The sequence below is a fragment of the Crinia signifera genome, chromosome 19, assembly GCF_055691185.1.
Source record: "Crinia signifera chromosome 19, ASM5569118v1, whole genome shotgun sequence".
Taxonomy (NCBI): Eukaryota; Metazoa; Chordata; class Amphibia; order Anura; family Myobatrachidae; genus Crinia; species Crinia signifera.
Genome location: NC_139226.1, coordinates 57,436,959 through 57,455,654, shown reverse-complemented (window position 1 = coordinate 57,455,654; position 18,696 = coordinate 57,436,959). Strand labels below are relative to the sequence as shown.

At 45.5% G+C, this 18,696-nt stretch overlaps 1 protein-coding gene across 2 annotated transcripts in view; it reads left to right on the top strand.

Annotated features, from left to right (window-relative positions):
* The window catches only part of LOC146042570 (BAR/IMD domain-containing adapter protein 2-like), a 168,756-nt gene that overhangs the window by 98,626 nt on the left and 51,434 nt on the right, over positions 1–18,696 (top strand). For both annotated transcript variants that reach the window (XM_083162625.1, XM_083162624.1), the window contains exons 6-7: positions 12,797–12,868; positions 12,970–13,107. In XM_083162625.1, coding sequence (XP_083018751.1) covers positions 12,797–12,868; positions 12,970–13,107 — 210 coding nt within the window. The remainder of the gene's footprint in view (positions 1–12,796; positions 12,869–12,969; positions 13,108–18,696) is intronic.

The window sequence follows — 18,696 nt, the reverse complement described above, 5'->3', positions numbered from 1 at the left end:
AAACAAATTAAAACATTCTCAAATACAATGACTCCATTTGAAGAATCAAATATATATCAGGTACTGCAACTGAAGTTTTGTCAGAATACAGTACATGCAAATAGGATGGTCAGAAATGGGATGCTGGAGGTCAGGAGACCGATGGTGGAATCCCGCTGGTCAGAATCCCTACAGGAATAACCTTAACACTTCCTACCAGATGTTTATCCATATCCCTCAACCCCCTGCACAGCTTAACCCTAACCCTATTGCATAACTGTAATCCTAAACCCCCTAGCTGGACCCTAGCTCTCCCCATTAGTGCCTACCCCTCCCTACCCACAGACTAACTTTACCCATCCCTCCTCACAGCTTAACCCATCCCTCCCCACAGCCTAACCCTACCCCTCCCTCCCCACAGCCTAACTCTACTAAACTCTCCCCACAGCCTAACCCTCACTCCCCACAGCCTAACCTGAACCCTCCTTCCCAACAGCCTAACCCTCCCTCCCCACAGCCTAATCCTACCCCAACCTCCCTAAAGCCTAACCCTACCCCTTCCTCCCCACAGCCTAACCCTCCCTCCCCACAGCCTAGCCCTACTAATCTCTCCCCACAGCCTAACTCTACCCCTCCCTCCTAAAAGCTTAACCCTACCCCTTCAGCCTAACCCTACCCATACCTCTCCACAGCCTAACCCTACCCCTCCCGCACCACAGCCTACTCCTCCCTCTCCACAGCCTAACCCTCCCTTCCCACAGCCTAACTCTACCCCTCCCTACCCACAGCCTAACTCTACCAATCCCTCCTCACAGCTTAACCCATCCCCTCCCTCCTCAAAGCCTAACCCTACCCATCTCTCTCCACAGCCTAGCCCTACCCATCCCTCCCCACAGTCTAACCCTACCTTCCCTCCCCACAGCCTAACCCTATTAATCTCTCCCCACAGCCTAACCCTAACCCTCCCTCCCCACAGCCTAACCTGACCCCTCCTCCCCACAGCCTAACCCTCCCTCCCCACAGCATAGCCCTACTAATCTCTACCCACACCCTAACCCTACCCATCCTTCCTAACAGCTTAACCCTACCCCTCCAGCCTAACCCTACCCATCCCGCTCCACAGCCTAACCCTACCCCTCCCTCACCACAGCCTACTCCTCCCTCTCCACAGCCTAACCCTCCCTTCCCACAGCCTAACCCTACCTTTCCCTCCCTACAGCCTAACCCTACCCATCCATCCTCAAAGCCTAACCCTACCCATCCCTCTCCACAGCCTAACCCTACTAATCTCTCCCCACAGCCTAACCATACCCCTACCTCCTAACAGCCTAACGCTACCCTTCCCTCCCCACAGCCTACCCTACCCCCTAACTCAAGTGCCTAAACCTTTAGCGGTCTAATGCTAACAGTCCCTGGCATACATGATCTGGATGTTGGTTGTCAGCATTCCAGCAGTGGCATTTGCAGAGATGTTGCCACTGCTGGTCGGAATTCTGGCACTGTGATTTCTAATTGCCGGTTATTACATTTGTTCGAAAGCATTTCTGTGCATAGACATCCTACATGCCAAGCTTGCCAGCAGGGCCCTCATACCTTTGACAGACTGTAAATACCCAGTTTTTTGTATCACTGTCTCCTATTGTAAAATGCAACTGAATATGCTGCGCTATATAAGAAACTGCTAATAAATAAATAATAACACTTTTTTAGCTGTTATGGACATTTCTAAAGCATGTTCCGTCTATCACGGCTTATTCAGTGCACTGCTAGTTGAATTACAGTGAAGCATTGTAATTATTGGTATCCGGACTGATCATAGACTGACTCATCATAGACAGTCATATGGTCGACCACTAATGGTCGACAGTCAAAAGGTCGATAGGGTCTAACGGTCAACATGAAAAAGGTCGACGTGCATTTTTTTACAAAATTCTCAGCCGACATGTGCCTACGGGCGGTGTTTCATGCCCTACCATCCACTAGGATGTGGAGGGAGAGTAAAATAGTGTGCCGAGCGCAGCAAGGCACCGAGCCCGAAGCATGACGAGCGCAGTTAGACACTTAGGGCAGTATTCAATGTAGAAAATTCTCTTTGCATGGCGAGAGATTTTTTCTCTCGCCATGCACTCGCCGTGTTCCGGAGCCTCCTGCTCTCACTATTCAACGTATTTAAGACTCGCCGCCACTCGCGGCGAGTCTTAACCCCTGCAGCGGACGAGCGTCCGCGGCAGGGAGCTGACAGGGAGCCGTGGGACGGTGGCATCCAGGGAGATTAAAGTCTCCCTGGATGCCCCAGAACATATGTGGAGGGTAGGGGGACCCCCCGGGACCCAGGCAGCACAGGCTGCCCCCCCCTATAGCCAGCGGGGGACCCAGTATTCACTGCACCCGAACGTGCATCGGGTGCAGTGAATATATGAATATCTAATGAGCGGCTCGAGCGCTCCGGACCCCTGCTGGCTGCACTGTGTAAAAAAAAAAAATTAAAAAAAAATTAAAAAAAATATATTTTTTTAATTAAATATATATTCATGTGCTATAAGCACATGAATAAAAATAACATGCCCCTTCACAGAAAAAAAAACCTGATTTTTTGACACCAAAATTAAAAAAAAAACCCTTTTAGATTAAAAGTTCACATTCCAGCTCTCCATCAAAAGATGGAGAATTTCTACACGGAGAGAGACGGCGAAAATCACTAGGGCAGTATTCAATGAGAAAAATTCTCCGTGTTTTATGGCGAGTTTGTGCTTTTCTCGCCTTGGATGGAGACTTTTGCTCTCCAAAAGCGAGCAACCCTATTCAATGTGAAATATTCGCCGTCTTTTTAAGTAATTTTCGCCGTCTCTCTCCGTGTAGAAATTCTCCATCTTTTGATGGAGAGCTGGAATGTGAACTTTTAATCTAAAAGGGTTTTTTTTTTTAATTTTGGTGTAAAAAAATCAGGTTTTTTTTTCTGTGAAGGGGCATGTTATTTTTATTCATGTGCTTATAGCACATGAATATATATTTAATTTTAAAAAAAATATTTTTTTAAATTTTTTTTTTTTTTTTTTTACACAGTGCAGCCAGCAGGGGGCCGGAGCGCTCGAGCCACTCATTAGATATTCATATATTCATTCTCCCGAACGTAACTATGCACGAACGGTGCAGTGAATACTGGGTCCCCCGCTGGCTATAGGGGATTGCAGCCTGGGTCCTGGAGAGCCCCCCTCCCCTCCACAGTCCTCTGGAGCAGCCAGGGAGACTTTAATCTCTCTGGCTGCTTCCGGCTCCCTGAAAGCTCCCTGCTCCCTGCAGGGGTTAAGACTCGCCGCGAGTGGCGGTGAGTCTTAACCACATTGAATAGAGGGAGCAGGAGTGGCAGCGAGCCCTCCGGAACACGGAGAGTGCATGGAGAGCGAAATAAAACGCTCTCCATGCACGGAGAACTTTTTCATTGAATACTGCCCTTAGAAAGACAGCGAATATTTCACATTGAATAGGGTGGTTCACTTTTGGAGAGCAAAATGCTCCGTCCAGGGCGAAAAAAGCAAAAATTCTCCATAAAACACGGAGAATTTTTCTCATTGAATACTGCCCACAGACAGTGTCCATAGTGACCTATGTCGACATAGACACCCTAAAAACATAAAACATTCATGTCGACCTTTTGAATGTTGACCATTTGACCATGTTGACCTTTTTTATGTCGACATTTTAACCATATCGACCCTTTACATGTCGACCTTTTGACCATGTTGACCTTTCAACCATGTCAACCTTTTACCTGTCGACCTCTAGACCCTGTCGACCTTGTGACTGTCTATCATGAGTCTATGATTTATACCATAACTCAGTGGTTCTCAAACTGTGTGCCTAGGCACCCCGGGGGTGCCTCAGGACACCTGCAGGGGTGCCTTGGGTTGGTGGACCAGGATCAATTCATATTATTTATGGTCAATGTACCAGGCAAAACCAGTGGCTGCCAATCATAACATATGTGGACAAACAGAAGCAAATCCTGCCCCTCACCAGATAACTGTGACATATAAACACAATGCACTTCATTTAATATTTTTTTCTCAGAATTTCTCGATAAGAAGCATTTGGCCTAGGGGTGCCTTGAAAATATTTTGATGCTCTGGGGTGCCGTGATTCATAAAAGATTGGGAACCACTGCCATAACCGTAATTATTACTTGATACTTGATACTGATAGGGAAATGGATAATATTAACTTTATATTTCACTAAATGAAAACACAAATGTCTAATTATAGAATGCGCTTCCTACACATGTTTGTGCTGCATGAGGGATATGACTTTATATGGATACCCCTGGGAAAATGTGCCAGACTCTCACATACTTAGAACACCCATAAAAGTCAATAAGGAGGAAGATTTGGCTCCTAAACACAAATATTTATTCAGCAATCTTTACATAATTAGGGTTTTGTAGTTTAATTTGGAAGCAAAAATACAATGTTGTATTTATTATTCAGTCCTCTTTTGTCTGGTATCCCAATGGCTGACTATGTCTATGTCGATAGTCAAAAAGTTAGCACAAGCAAAAGTACGACATTTTTTTCTTCATTTTTTAAAAATATTTAATCATTTACCATCCACAATTAGGCCCGGAGCATGGGGGCTGTGGGCGGGGCTGTATATATATATATATATATATATATATATATATAAAGTAGTTGTAGGTCAGCACACCTTTCCGGTAATTTTACCGTGCCCCGGTGCCCTCAAATAAGAACTCGGCGGTCCCAAATATGGAGTAGAGAGGAAGCGGCACTCGGAGTCAGAAATAAAGAAAAACGCAGGTAAATATTTTTGCACTGTTTATAGCTGGTTGCTATGACCACCGTCTCCTGCTGATTGCGTCATGATTAGATGCGTCAATTAGGAGCTGTTGGCGGGCAACCACACGTGATGGGGTGATGTCTTTATAAGGTGTGTGTTTAAGCTTGTTCACTTATCCTGATGACGATGTTTGTATAACATTGAAAACGTTTGATCAAGAATCTACCTGCGTTTTTCTTTATTTCTGACTCCGAGTGCCGCTTCCTCTCTACTATATATATATATATATATATATATATATTGTAAGATAGTGGCAGGGAAAGTCATAGACGGCAGGTACTTTTCCCCTAGAATCCTGTCTTATGGCATATAGACTGCAGGCTATTTCAATCTGTGTGGTAAGCTCCGGCTTACAAAGGGTGTTCTGTCCTGGGCTGGTAATCAGGAGAACACCTGATTCTTTAAAAAGGAGTCAGCCCTCTCCTTAGGGCTCTCTCTCTCTCCCTGGGTGTTGGAGGCAGTAAGCTGCTGCTAGAGAGAGACAAGGCTGTAAGTACTGCATTACTTGATCTATATCTGCTGTGTGTGTCCAGTGTCACATAGTGTGGCCCTGGTATAGAGAGGGACGTTTATTCTGTTTAGTTAGAGCTCAGACGAGCAGGTTTTTGTTTTCTGTTTTGCCTGAAGTGTAAAGGCTGTTGTTAGTTTCTTGCTCTGAGTGCTGCAATAAAACTCAGGCAAGCCCTGTTTTGGACCCAAGCCGTGATGTCACTGTCTAAGTCTGTGCCAAATCCTCACCTGTGCCTACCCGTTTGATGCTAAAACCCCACATATGGTGGAGAATGCGAGCAAGCATCTCACTTAAAGAGACATACATCGAACTATAGGACTTTTGCTACAGCAAGCTGGAAGTTGTTGCTAAAGGCAACCAGCCACAAGTGAGTGTCTGGAGTGCACTGATACTTGCATGTCCTGGCTAAAGGCTGCTGTAACACTGCAACAGGAGACTGTTAAAATGGAGGACCTTTTAAAACACTTGGTGCAGGCAAATGAGCTGCAGCGGCAGGCAAACGCATATCAGCAAAAGGTGCATGAGGAGGCCATGCGTGCCCAGGCTGAAACCAATGTTTTGCTGCTTGAATCCAACAGACTAGCCTTAAAGGAACAGCAGCAAATTAATCTGCAATTACAAGAGCAAATACAGAATGTGGCTAAGAGTGTGGCGCAGAGTGTGCAAACACCCCAACCCTTGCTTCCAACCACACGGGCTGCAGTACAGAAATCTCTGCAAAAGATGACTCTCACGGATGATGTAGAGGCCTTTCTTGCGGTGTTTGAGCGTGTAGCAGAGCGTGAACAGTTACCCGTGGATCAATGGGCAGGTGTGGTAGCACCTTTTCTAACTGGAGAACCACAAAAGGCGTATTTTGATCTGAGTGAGCAGGATGCTAACGACTACGCGAAACTCAAGCGAGAGATCCTTGCTCGCTTAGGCGTAAACATGAGTGTGCGTGCCCGGAAGGTGCATAACTGGACTTTTTCTGAACAGTTACCTGCGCGGTCCCAAATGTATGACCTGGTCCACCTGGTAAGGAAATGGCTACAGCCAGAGGAGTCTACACCAGCGCAGATCGTGGAGAGAGTCGTGCTGGACAAGTATCGTTGTTCCTAACCTCCAAAGGTTCAGCGCTGGGTCGGTCAGGGCGACCCTAATGATGCCGAGGGGCTTGTCAACTTGGTTGAGAGGTACAGAGCTACTGAAAATCTACTCCAAGAAGTGCCTCCTGGACATTCCACCCTCAAGAACAGCAAAGCGGCCGGATCATCTGGTAAGACTGTTCCGTTTACTAGAGGGGTGAATAATGTTGTAAAGGGAGGTGGCCTAGATGGGGAACAAACAGTGGAGAGGCGTTCCCAAGGGACAGTGGGGTCCAAACCTGGGTCGCAAAAAGACTGGGGCCGCATACAGTGTTGGCGTTGTCATGGACCTGGGCATATTGCTGCCAATTGCCCCCTTACTTCTGAGCCAATGGAGTGTGATACAGCCTGGCGAAGCTCTTTATATGCACGTTCTGTTTTCTCTGCTGAGACTGTGTCAGAAACTGGACAGCAAATATGTCATGTAAAGGTGGATGGTTATCCCGGGAGGGCTCTACTGGACTCTGGGAGTTTAGTTACTCTCATCCATGCCAGCTTGGTAGACCCTGGGACACTCACAGGACGTTACATAGGGGTCTTGTGCATACATGGGGACACCAAGGAGTATCCCACAGCTTTAGTCCAGCTAAAGAGTACTTGTGGAACTGTGTCCCATGAAGTGGGCGTGGTAGAGACCCTGATGCATAGTGTGATCCTGGGAAGAGACTTCCCATTGTTCTGGGACTTGTGGAAAAAGAATGTACACTGCACTAGAAATGATGTTAATAATGAGAATGTGTGCCCTGTGATTAGTCCTGAGCCTTTTGATCAGGATACTGAGGTTCAAACGGTAGGGGTGACCACTATTGAATCTGACCGTTTTCCCCTAGCTGTTCTTGCAGGTGAAGCTGAGGAGCAGGAAGAAGCGTGTGACATGCCTGAGCTAGAGATGTCACGTGATAATTTTGGGACTGCTCCACTTAGAGATCCCACCTTATTAAGAGCTAGGGAAAATCCTAAAGTCATAAATGGTGAGCCCCAATACCCCAATGCTGACAAAGAGTTCCCAAATATGGCCATTAACCAGGATCTACGGTATCGGGTAGATAAAAAAGTGGGAAGTGTAAATTATAAAGTGTATCAACCAGGTAAACGGAAGCCAGAACAGTTGTACCATGTGAACTTAATTAAACCCTGGAAAGACAGAGAGACTCTGACAGCTGTAAGTGCCCCCTCTAGTGATAGCCCAGAGGTGCGGGTGTCAGAGACCCTGTCCAAATCCCAGAAGCAGGAAACTAAAGAGTTAGTACAAAAGAATTATGATGTGTTCTCAGAACTTCCAGGGCGCACCACAGCCATAAAACATGACATTGTCACCGAACCTGGAGTTCGGGTACGCTTAAAACCCTATAGAGTACCAGAAGCGCGTAGACAGGCCATATCTGGGGAGGTCCAAAAACGTTACCTGGGGTATGTTATCGGGAGAGGTATAATAAAGCCACAAATAAATAAAGTGGAGGCTATCCAAGACTGGCCTCGTCCTTCGACAAAAAAACAAGTCAGGGCTTTTTTGGGATTTTTGGGAATTCTGGGGTATTACCGTAGGTTCATTCCCCAGTTTGCAACCATGGCAGCGCCCCTAACCGATCTTACCAAAGGAGGTAGGGCAGTTATGGTCAGCTGGAACCCAGAGGCTGAAAGGGCATTCCAAGAATTAAGTGGCCCTTTGTAATCAACCAGTCCTGATCACTCCAGATTTTAAAAAAGAGTTTGTCGTACAGACTGATGCTTCTGATGTGGGACTAGGTGCTGTCCTCTCCCAAGAAGTTGGTGGAGAGGAACACCCGGTAACATACTTGAGCAGGAAGCTCACACCTACGGAGAGAAACTACAGTATAGTCGAGCGGGAGTGCTTAGCAATCAAGTGGGCCCTTGAATCCCTAAAGTACTATCTCTTAGGACGCTCCTTTAGATTAATCACTGACCACTCCCCACTTACATGGATGTACCAAGCCAAAGAGAGAAATGCAAGGGTCATGAGATGGTTTCTCAATTTGCAAAATTTCAAATTTACAGTGGAACACAGAGCAGGAAGGCTTCAGGGTAATGCCGATGCCCTATCCCGAACATACTGCCAGTTGGCAGACAGTGTCCGACCCCACAGGTTCGAACAGAGGGGGAGGGTATGTAAGACAGTGGCAGGGAAAGTCATAGACGGCAGGTACTTTTCCCCTAGAATCCTGTCTTATGGCATATAGACTGCAGGCTATTTCAATCTGTGTGGTAAGCTCCGGCTTACAAAGGGTGTTCTGTCCTGGGCTGGTAATCAGGAGAACACCTGATTCTTTAAAAAGGAGTCAGCCCTCTCCTTAGGGCTCTCTCTCTCTCCCTGGGTGTTGGAGGCAGTAAGCTGCTGCTAGAGAGAGACAAGGCTGTAAGTACTGCATTACTTGATCTATATCTGCTGTGTGTGTCCAGTGTCACATAGTGTGGCCCTGGTATAGAGAGGGACGTTTATTCTGTTTAGTTAGAGCTCAGACGAGCAGGTTTTTGTTTTCTGTTTTGCCTGAAGTGTAAAGGCTGTTGTTAGTTTCTTGCTCTGAGTGCTGCAATAAAACTCAGGCAAGCCCTGTTTTGGACCCAAGCCGTGATGTCACTGTCTAAGTCTGTGCCAAATCCTCACCTGTGCCTACCCGTTTGATGCTAAAACCCCACTATATATATATATATATATATATATATATATATATATATATATATATATATATATATATATATATATATATATATATATATATATGTATATATATATATATATGTATGTATGTGTATATGTATATATATATGTATATATATATATATGTGTGTATGTGACAGAAAGCCAACATGATTGGACACAATAGATTACATTCCTGCAAGACCACACCCCCTTCAGCTGAGGTCATGCCTCCTTTATGGGCGCGCATTGCTCTACCACAGGAGAGCCCTGATCTACAATGATAGGAATTATGGATTTGGGTGAATCTTTTTGTTTCTGTGCAGGGTAAATATTGGCTGTTTATTTATTTACAGTTTCTTATATAGCGCAGCATATTCCATCCCGCATTACAATTGGAATCAACAGTGATAGGGCAAACTGGGTAATCACAGACAGAAATAGAGGTAGGAGGGCCCTGCTCGCAAGCTTACAATCTGGGTTCCGGACGGGGTCCCGACAGTCGGGATCCCGACAGTCATTAACCCGACGTCGGGATCCCGACTGTTAAAACACCGAGGGCTATTTTCTCTTGTGGGGGTCCACGACCCCCATAGAGGGAGAATAGAATAGGTGGCTCGCGTAGCGAGCCACAGTGCCCGCAGCGTGGCGAGCCCGCAAGGGGCGTTGTTGCGCTGGCCTCGCTGTCTGAGTCCAGGCAGTCGGGATACCGACGTCAGGATAATGACTGACGGGATCCCGACTGTCGGAGAAACATACCACACCCTACAATCTATAGTGAAGTAGGAAGAGAAGGCCCTAGCTACAGTTTAGCATAGCAGTCCCACCAGATTACAAAGAACAGTCCTGATGGGAAGTAAAGATTTTGAAGGTTATGTGGGGTTTTGGAATATGATAAGCTTGCCTGAAGAAGCGAGTTTTCAGGGAACGCCTAAAAGTTTAGAAGTTGGAGGAGAGTCTTATTGTCCTTGGGAGGGCATTCCATAGGGTGGGTGCTGCCTGATGAAAGTCCTGCAATTGTGAATGAGATCTAGTAATGAGTGTGGATGAGTGACACAGATCTTGAGAGAGATCGAGTTGAGAGATACTTTGAGATAAGCAAAGAGATATATGTTGGTGTAGCTTGGATAATAGCTTTATAAGTGAGTAGAAGTATTTCATATTGAATGCTGTGGAATATGGGCACCCAGTGGAGAGACTGGCAGAGCGAGATCAGCAGATGATGAACGCATTGCTAGGAAGATTGGCCTTGCAGCTGCATTCTAAATGGACTATTTTTGCACTGCAATTTACTGTAGATTTCAGTTTGAACACACCCAACTCAAAGCTTAATGAACATTTAATATCTGCCCCACCTGCAGTGCACATGGCTTTGTCCATTTGCAAACAAACTGGGCTCTGCGATCAGATCTGAATTAGGCCCCATATCATTTACCAGGAGAGCCCTAGCAGGGCAGTCAGCAATATATGAGCTCCTGGACTGGGGTAATAGTCCACAGCAAGTTGTAATGCTGTGCCTGTAGGTCAGTGGTCAGGGAACTCGGTCCTCATTACCCCACACAGTGCATGTTTTGCTGGTAACCCAGCAGGTGCACAGGTGTACTAGTTACTCACAGACACATATTATAAGGTCCGCAGGTGGAGCTAATTATTTCACTTGTGATTCTGTGAGGAGACCTGCAAAACATGCACTGCGTGGGCTAATGAGGACCGAGTTCCCTGACCACTGTTGTAGGTGGTCTCCTGTCACAAGGATGATGGTGAAGGCACAGGTATGTGGTAAGAATGTATAATTGTCCTGTGAATGGTGAGCTGTATTCCTATCTAGCGTCTCAATGCAGTTCTGGGGCTACATCATATTTTCGCACTTCCACTGCGTACAGGATGGAACTGGTAATGCATTAGCCTACATTTCTTAATTAGTCCCATAGATTGTAAAGGTCCATACACACTGGGTGATTATGCCGAGTGTGTATGGACATCGATGATCGCTATCATCGCTAGGGGGAAAGCCGCTCAGTGCATACACACTGAGCGGCTTTCCCGCTGCCCAGCACGGTCAGTGGGGGGGGGGCAGCTTTGTATAGTGCAGTGCTATGCAAAGCCGTTCATCTGCTGGTAATACCAGCAGATGGGGGGCTTTCCTGGCGATGATGCAGCATGATCAGCGATTATCGCCGGGCCATACACACTTGGGCCCTTATTCTGATCGGTGCGGAAATTCCCGCATGCGGACGGACCGCCGATGTTGATCGTCTGCGCATGTGCAGAGGTCACTCTGCGCATGTGCAGGCGATTTCGCCGCACGGATTCTTTATACGCCGCACAGGGGGCGTAGAGGGGCGTGAGGGGCTACTTAGCCTCATTACCCTATGCATACGCCCCCCGTTTCATGGGCGTTCCCATGCAAACGCGGGGCGTATGCATGGTAATGAGGCCGTGACGCGTGTGTACGGGGCGGGCATCTGACATCGCCGGATGTCAGCTGCCCGCCTCTATACATGATTTCACACGGACAAGTGTCCGTGTGGTCTTGTGTTGCGGGACCTGGTGGAGCGTGCGGCCCTGCATTCGATGTTCGGCGACCATCGAATGCAGGGGCTGCTCCCACCATGGAGGAGGCGTATCCCCGTCCAATTTCATGCGGATCGCCACATATCCGCATACGGACGGCAGGTGGCGATCCGTATGGAAGGCGGGGATTCGCCTGCACGGTTGCGGCCGCATATTCTGATCGGGCCGCACCGATCAGAATAAGGGCCTTGGACGGCTTTGAGCTGAAAGACGCTCAAACATGCTGTTTTGAGTGTCTTTCAGCTCAAAGTCACCCAGTGTGTGTGTGCCTTAAGATTCACTGGGACAATGATTGGCCAATATTCTCTGGACAGTGCTACATAATTATCTGTTAATAAATAGTTTTCTTGTATTTTTATGCAGGAAACAAAATTAACAGTGGGGACTGGGGCTATTTACCAAGCATGGTGAGAAATTAAGTAGAGAGAGATAAAACACTAATTAAGAAGTCATTCGCTTCAATTTCGCCGATCCACGTGGTTTTTACCGATGCTGGATATTTCATCCCAGGTGAAAAATCAGCACTGGGATTATATAGGGCGAAACATTTGTCTGGGATTGAATCTGTATTAGAATTAGAATTAAACATCTGTAAATAGTTAACAATTAAAAAAAAATCAAAATAGAATTGAATTATTTGAATTTCAAAAGTAAATGTGACATTTTTGCAAACTTTTCTCTTGAGAAAGACCACATGGTCTTTCGATAAAAAACCCAGTAACCGTGGGTAACCGTGGGTTGTTGTATCAAGCGTGAAAAGAGAGAAGTGGATCCGTGGGAGAATCTTACAAATCCCCTTCTACTTTCTGCTTGTACCTATCATTTAGTATGTACTGTACTTGATAAATGCTACCTCAAAGATGATTGATCAACTTCTTTACTCTTTTTACTGCTAGATACATCGACCGCCATGTCCAAAATTCAACCAGCTTTTGATTGTTTACTGCATTTTTATTGGCTGCCCAACTTATCTATTTTGCCCAATCATGGACATGGAGCAGTCAGAACAGTTTTAAATGATGCTGGAAATGAATGGCTTAATAAAGATGAGGTTATGTTTTAACAAGACAAATACAATATTTTTCTGTTCTTCTTTTCAGTTAAAACTTTTCCACTCTGAACTCTTGTCGCAACTGGAACACAAGCTGGAGTTAGACATCAAGTATTTAACTGTGCGTACTTTGTCTTCCGTTTCTTTACATTGTCTATTGTGATCATTTGTATCAAGAGTTTGTCACTTTGTAACTGATAGCATTTCCTTCGCCGTCCCCAGGCGACACTGAAAAAATACCAGGTTGAGCACCGTTCCAAGTCAGAGTCTATTGAGAAATGTCAAAGTGAATTGAAGAAGCTGAGGAAAAAGTGTCAAAACAGCAAGAATCCCCAGAAGTATGGAGACAGAGAAGTGCAGGTACAGCAATTTCACACATTTGTTGTATAAAGAATATACAATTAAAATTATATATTGGAGATCCTTTAAAGAAATGTCACTCTGACTCCTAAGTGCCTGGAGAAATCGCATTCTCAGCTATCAGACCAGTTTTTAAAATAATGAGGCATCTAGTACCTCTACAGAGATAACCAGGACTGGTGCTGACGGTGCCTTCTGAATACGGTCTGTACATAGGCAATGAAGCTTCAATTGGTGCTGTAAAAGAAAATATATATTGACAGCAGGTGGGCTGGGATACGATCATTGGGTCACCAGCATGATGGTAGATAAGCATTAGGTCGACATACATTTAGGTCAACATGACTTAAGATCGACATGCAGGAAGGTCGACATGGGTTAGGTCGGCAGGGTCATTAGCTCGACATGGTGTTTTTTTTTACTGTTTTTTTGAGCCAAAATGTGCTGACAGGGGGTATTTCATGCCAAATAGTGTGTCCGAAGCATGGCAAGCACAGCAAGCTATGCAAGGGGACACCGTGCTACGTGTTTATGGTGACTGTGTTGACATTCCGGTTAAAAAAAAAAAAGTTTACTTTTTCAATGTCAACCTTACCCATGCCGACCTAATGACCCGGTTGACCTAAAGTCATGTCAACATTCCTGCATGTCGACCTAATTGCATGTCGACCTAATGGTGTCAACCTAATGCTTGTTGACCATAATGCTTGTGACCTAATGATCCATACCCGGTGGGCTGGTAGGGTGCTATTGGAGTAAGGCACTGGTACCTGGCTTAGCCGGCTTACCATGTCAGCACAATTCAATTCCTCCCATGAGTAAAAGTTTACAAAAAATAAGCAGAGTCAATGCAGAATTGGGGAAGCTTAGGATGAGGGCCTCCTGATTCATAGGTGGATGCAAATGCTGTTGTTCCTATGATCCTGTACGTAGAAAAATTTGCCTACGCTTGGTTTTACCCATATTATACATGGTAAATGCTGCATGGCAGTGTTCATGTATGCTTTATTTGGGGCAGTACGGATGGTGTAATGGTTAGCATTACTGCCTCACAGCACTGAGGTCATGGGTTCAATACCCACCATGGCTCTAACTGTGCAGAGTTTGTATATTCTCCCCGTGCTTGCGTGGGTTTCCTCCGGGTACTCAAGTTTCCTCCCACAATCCAAAATATACAGGTAGTTTAATTGGCTCCAAACACAATTAACCCTAGAATGTCTGTGTTTGTGTGTACTTGTGGTAGGGAATATAGATTGTAAGCTCCACTGGGGCAGGGACTGATGTGAATGTTCAAATATTCTCTGTAAAGCGCTGCGGAATATGTGAGCGCTATATAAGAAATGGTTAATAATAATAATATTAATAATTTGTTAGATATAACCAGATACACACAGATTTCCATTCTGATCCATCCCTGATTCAGTCTGTCTTAAATCCCACCACAAAACTGATCTTCACTCTTGCTTGTCCACATCTGCTCACCAGCTGATCTGTACACCGGCTTCCCATGTGCTCAAGAATTTCCTTCAAATGTCCTCACCATAGCCAACCTGTAAACATTTTATCTCCATGTACAACGTACTGTCAAATGCTGCTAAGCACTGATGTACACCACACATTAATGACAATAATACTGTATTTACCAGATGCTCGCCCAATAAAATCCAGCATAATTCATTATTTGTCATTTAATCATTAACATGATCTTCACAATAATCAGGGAGGGTGAGGCTAGAAACTCAAGTTTCAGTATAAACAGAGCAGTTTGAAATTGTCAACAATATAAAAGGCCTCTAAACTGCTGTTCTGGAAGCGAAGAGGAGTCAGTCGTTATGTTAAACACATGTCACATAAACCATCAGTAATAAAAAGAGCTTTGTAATTCATTTAAATCTTTACTGGTCCCAGGCAGCGGTGCATACCAATGGTTGGCTGTTTTGTCTAATGAGCGGGATTTGGAGCATTTGTGTAGCCAGTAGCCTAGTGCAACTGTGGCTTCTCGTAGAAAGAAAAGAAACAGAAACCCAAGACTCTACAGGGGGGGGGGGGACACAGACGACATGGACAACGTTAAAGTGCACCGCGTCACCTCGCTTTGGGCTCGGTGCCTCGTTACGCTCGGCACACTATTTTATTCTCCCTCCACGCCCTAGTGGATGGTAGGGCATGATATTCCGCCTGTCGGCACATGTCGGCTCAAAAAACAGTGAAAAACGCTATGTAGACCTTTTGACTGTCTAACAACTTGCTGGTGACCGAATGACTGGATCCCTTCCAAAAATATACTGGGAGGTTAATTGGCTTCCAACAAAAATGAACCGTAGAGTGTGTGTGTGTGTGTGTGTGTGTGTGTGTGTGTGTGTGTGTGTGTGTGTGTGTGTACACATGTGGTAGGGGATATAGATTGTAAGCCCCACTATAGCAGGGACTGATGTGAATGTTGTAATATATAAATAACTGGTAATATATAAGTAAGTACTGGATTGCACATTAATCCTGTAATCCAGAAATACAGTGCTGTCTTGTTGTCAGTACTACTAAAGGGAGATCGTTCTGGTGTAATCACCCCCCAGTGCGTTCACACGAGGGAGCGATGTTTAGCTACTGGGCATAAGCAGTTATGCACATGTGCAGGCCAATGTTCCCTCTAATTTTACGAAGGCTGTGTGCGGCAAAAGATTTTGGCTGTGCAACTTTTGAAGGAAATTTTTATTTTTGTGCGTCACTTATATATAACTGGAAAATGATGTTCAGCATTTGTGTTAACTTTACTTCAATATGATATTAAACATTTAAACATTCAAAACACAGCACATGATGTAGTTAATGGGTGAAACACACATTAATTGAGTGCACAACTGCAAAAAGGGACCACTTCTGCTTTGTGCGCTCTGTTGTCATGTCTGTGCGCACACTCGTTGAGTTGTGTGCACGAGCGCACAGCTTAGAGGGAACACTGGTGCAGGCCCTGTTTGTGAATGGACGCGATGACTTGTATAGTCGCTGCCCCATTCGCACAAAGCAGTGTGGTAGTGGGCACGGGTTGCACCCATGGCAATGTCCAGCGTTTCATGGGAGTTCCCATGGTAATTCAGTGCCGGGGATGTCAGCTACCCGCCCTCTTCCCATACAAGGGCGCCGCAAATCTGAGTCACCAGACAGTGATTTGAATGATTTCTGCCCCACACGCAAGCTGAGAATGAATGTTTATACAAAACATCCATTGGTATGCGTGCAGTGAAAATCGGCGTGCGTACGGTGGGCAGGCATCTTTTCACAGAAATTTGCAGCTTTGCGAGTCAACCAGAATGACCCCCAATGTGTGCGTTGCCCACTGCAGCGGCTATGGTGCCATGTGCATCTGCACTGGAATATGTGGCAATGTAGTGAGAGGGGTGACCTAGAGCTCCCAGGGGTAATTCGTTCACAGGGGTAATTTACTAAGATGTGTATTCTACTTCACATGTGATGTTGCTATGGTCAACCAATCAGATCCTGTCTACTATCTTCTAGAGAGTGCTAAATAAATAAGAAGTATGTTCTGATTGGTTTCCCATAGAAACATCACATGTGAAGTAGAAGACACATCTTAGTAAATTTCCCCCACAGTGTTACAAGACATCATACTAGAATAATATGCAGAACCGCGTGCATATACAGTACTGTGCAAAAGTTTTTGGCGGGTGTTGAAAAAATGCTGCAAATTAAGTGGTCATTCCTATTCTATGCAAAGGTGCCATTACCACAGCATTTTAACACTGGCAATGGCGCCCAGTTTGGCACCCCTTGCAGCACACCTGAACATTCATCACAATTCACAATTCATAGGATTGACCCCTATAAATGCTATTAAAAATAGAAGTGTTCATAGTTTATTTTTAGCAGTTGACAAAATGCAAAGGGAATGAACAGAAAAGAAATCTAAATCAAATTATTATTTGGCATGTCCACCCTTTGCCTTCAATACAGTATCAGTTCTTGTAGGTACACTTACTTGCGCATGCGCAATACTGCAGTCGTGCCCACACGTTTTTATTGTAAAGCGCAACGAAATATGCTGCGCTGTATAAGAAACTGTAAATACATAAATAATTTATGACATCAGGGCTGACCACTTCCTGGGCCAGATGCACTAAGCTTCAAAAGTGATAAAATGGAGAGTGATAAACAACCAGCCAATCATCTCCTGTCTGACAGTTTCCAAACAGTCTGTGACATGGCAGGTAGGAGCTGATTGGCTGGCTGTTTATCACTCTCCATTTTATCATTTTTGAAGCTTAGTGCATCTGGCCCTCAGTCTTTTTTAGTTACAGATTAGGGGCCGCCTCAGATGTACTCACATTTGCACACTTAAGAGGAACATAAATTTACCTTTAATTAGATGTCTTCCACAGAAAATTCCATACATTTTATAGCAAAGTGGGCTTCAAAGAAATTGTGATACATTGTTATTTGTGGGTTTAATCCTGTAGGTCACAAGGTTATTTCAAGGAGAGTGTCAATGACAACTGTGTTACTGTAAAACCTCCTGTCTGCATTTCACTGCAGATTCTCAGAGTAGATAACTTCCATGTACGTTATGTACAAAGATTGCTTACTTTTACATTACTGTGCACCTATTTCAATACACATATTGCCTTAACCTTTACCACCACAAGATATATGCAAAAGACAGACATAGTAGACATAACAAAGTTTCTAACCAGTCCTCACGCACTTTGTGATGTTTTTTCCAGGAAATTTATAGTATAGAACAATGGAATTTTTTACCATACCAAATTCCTTTAGAATAGGAATAAGAAACATGACATCACATCTGCCCAGGAAACACTGAAGTGCTGGTCTTGGCAATGTGTCAGATTCTAGTATAGGAACAATGTAAACTTCCTTCTTCTCAAAATAGCGTTCCACTCACCCTGCGGTATTTTTCATTCCTTAAAAATGTGGTAGTGGAGAACGTAAAGGCACCTAATACCACTTTCACATCGCAGACCCGTTTTAAAAACCGGTATTTTAAACCGGTAATTAAAACGGGTCAGAGCCTTAATAGTGGCCACATTACCGTTTTAAATGCAGGTTTCAGGTCATTCACATTGCAGTTGAAACGTTTCATTCTGAACACGTTTCAATGCAGAGTGTGACCATTGCCTGTCATTATGTGACCGGATACCTGTGCTGGGCAGGGCCGGTGCTAAGCACCGGAGCGCCCTAGGCGGGGGGGGGGGGGCTCCCCGGCGCTCACCTGCTCCATGGGCAGTATCTCCACGGGTGGCGGGGGGATGTGCGATGTGGCGGCGGCGGCAGCACGGGGGGGAGGAGAGTGTACACTCACCTCCTTTTGCTGCCGGTGGCCGTGCTGCTGCTGCCGCTGAGTATCTTCACGGGGGGCGGGGGGATGTGCGATGTGGCGGCGGCGGCAGCACGGGGGGGGAGGAGAGTGTACACTCACCTCCTTTTGCTGCCGGTGGCGGTGCTGCTGCTGCCGCTGAGTATCTTCACGGGGGGCGGGGGGATGTGCGATGTGGCGGCGGCGGCGGCAGCACGGGGGGGGAGGAGAGTGTGCAAGTGAGGTGAAAGTGCTACGGTGAT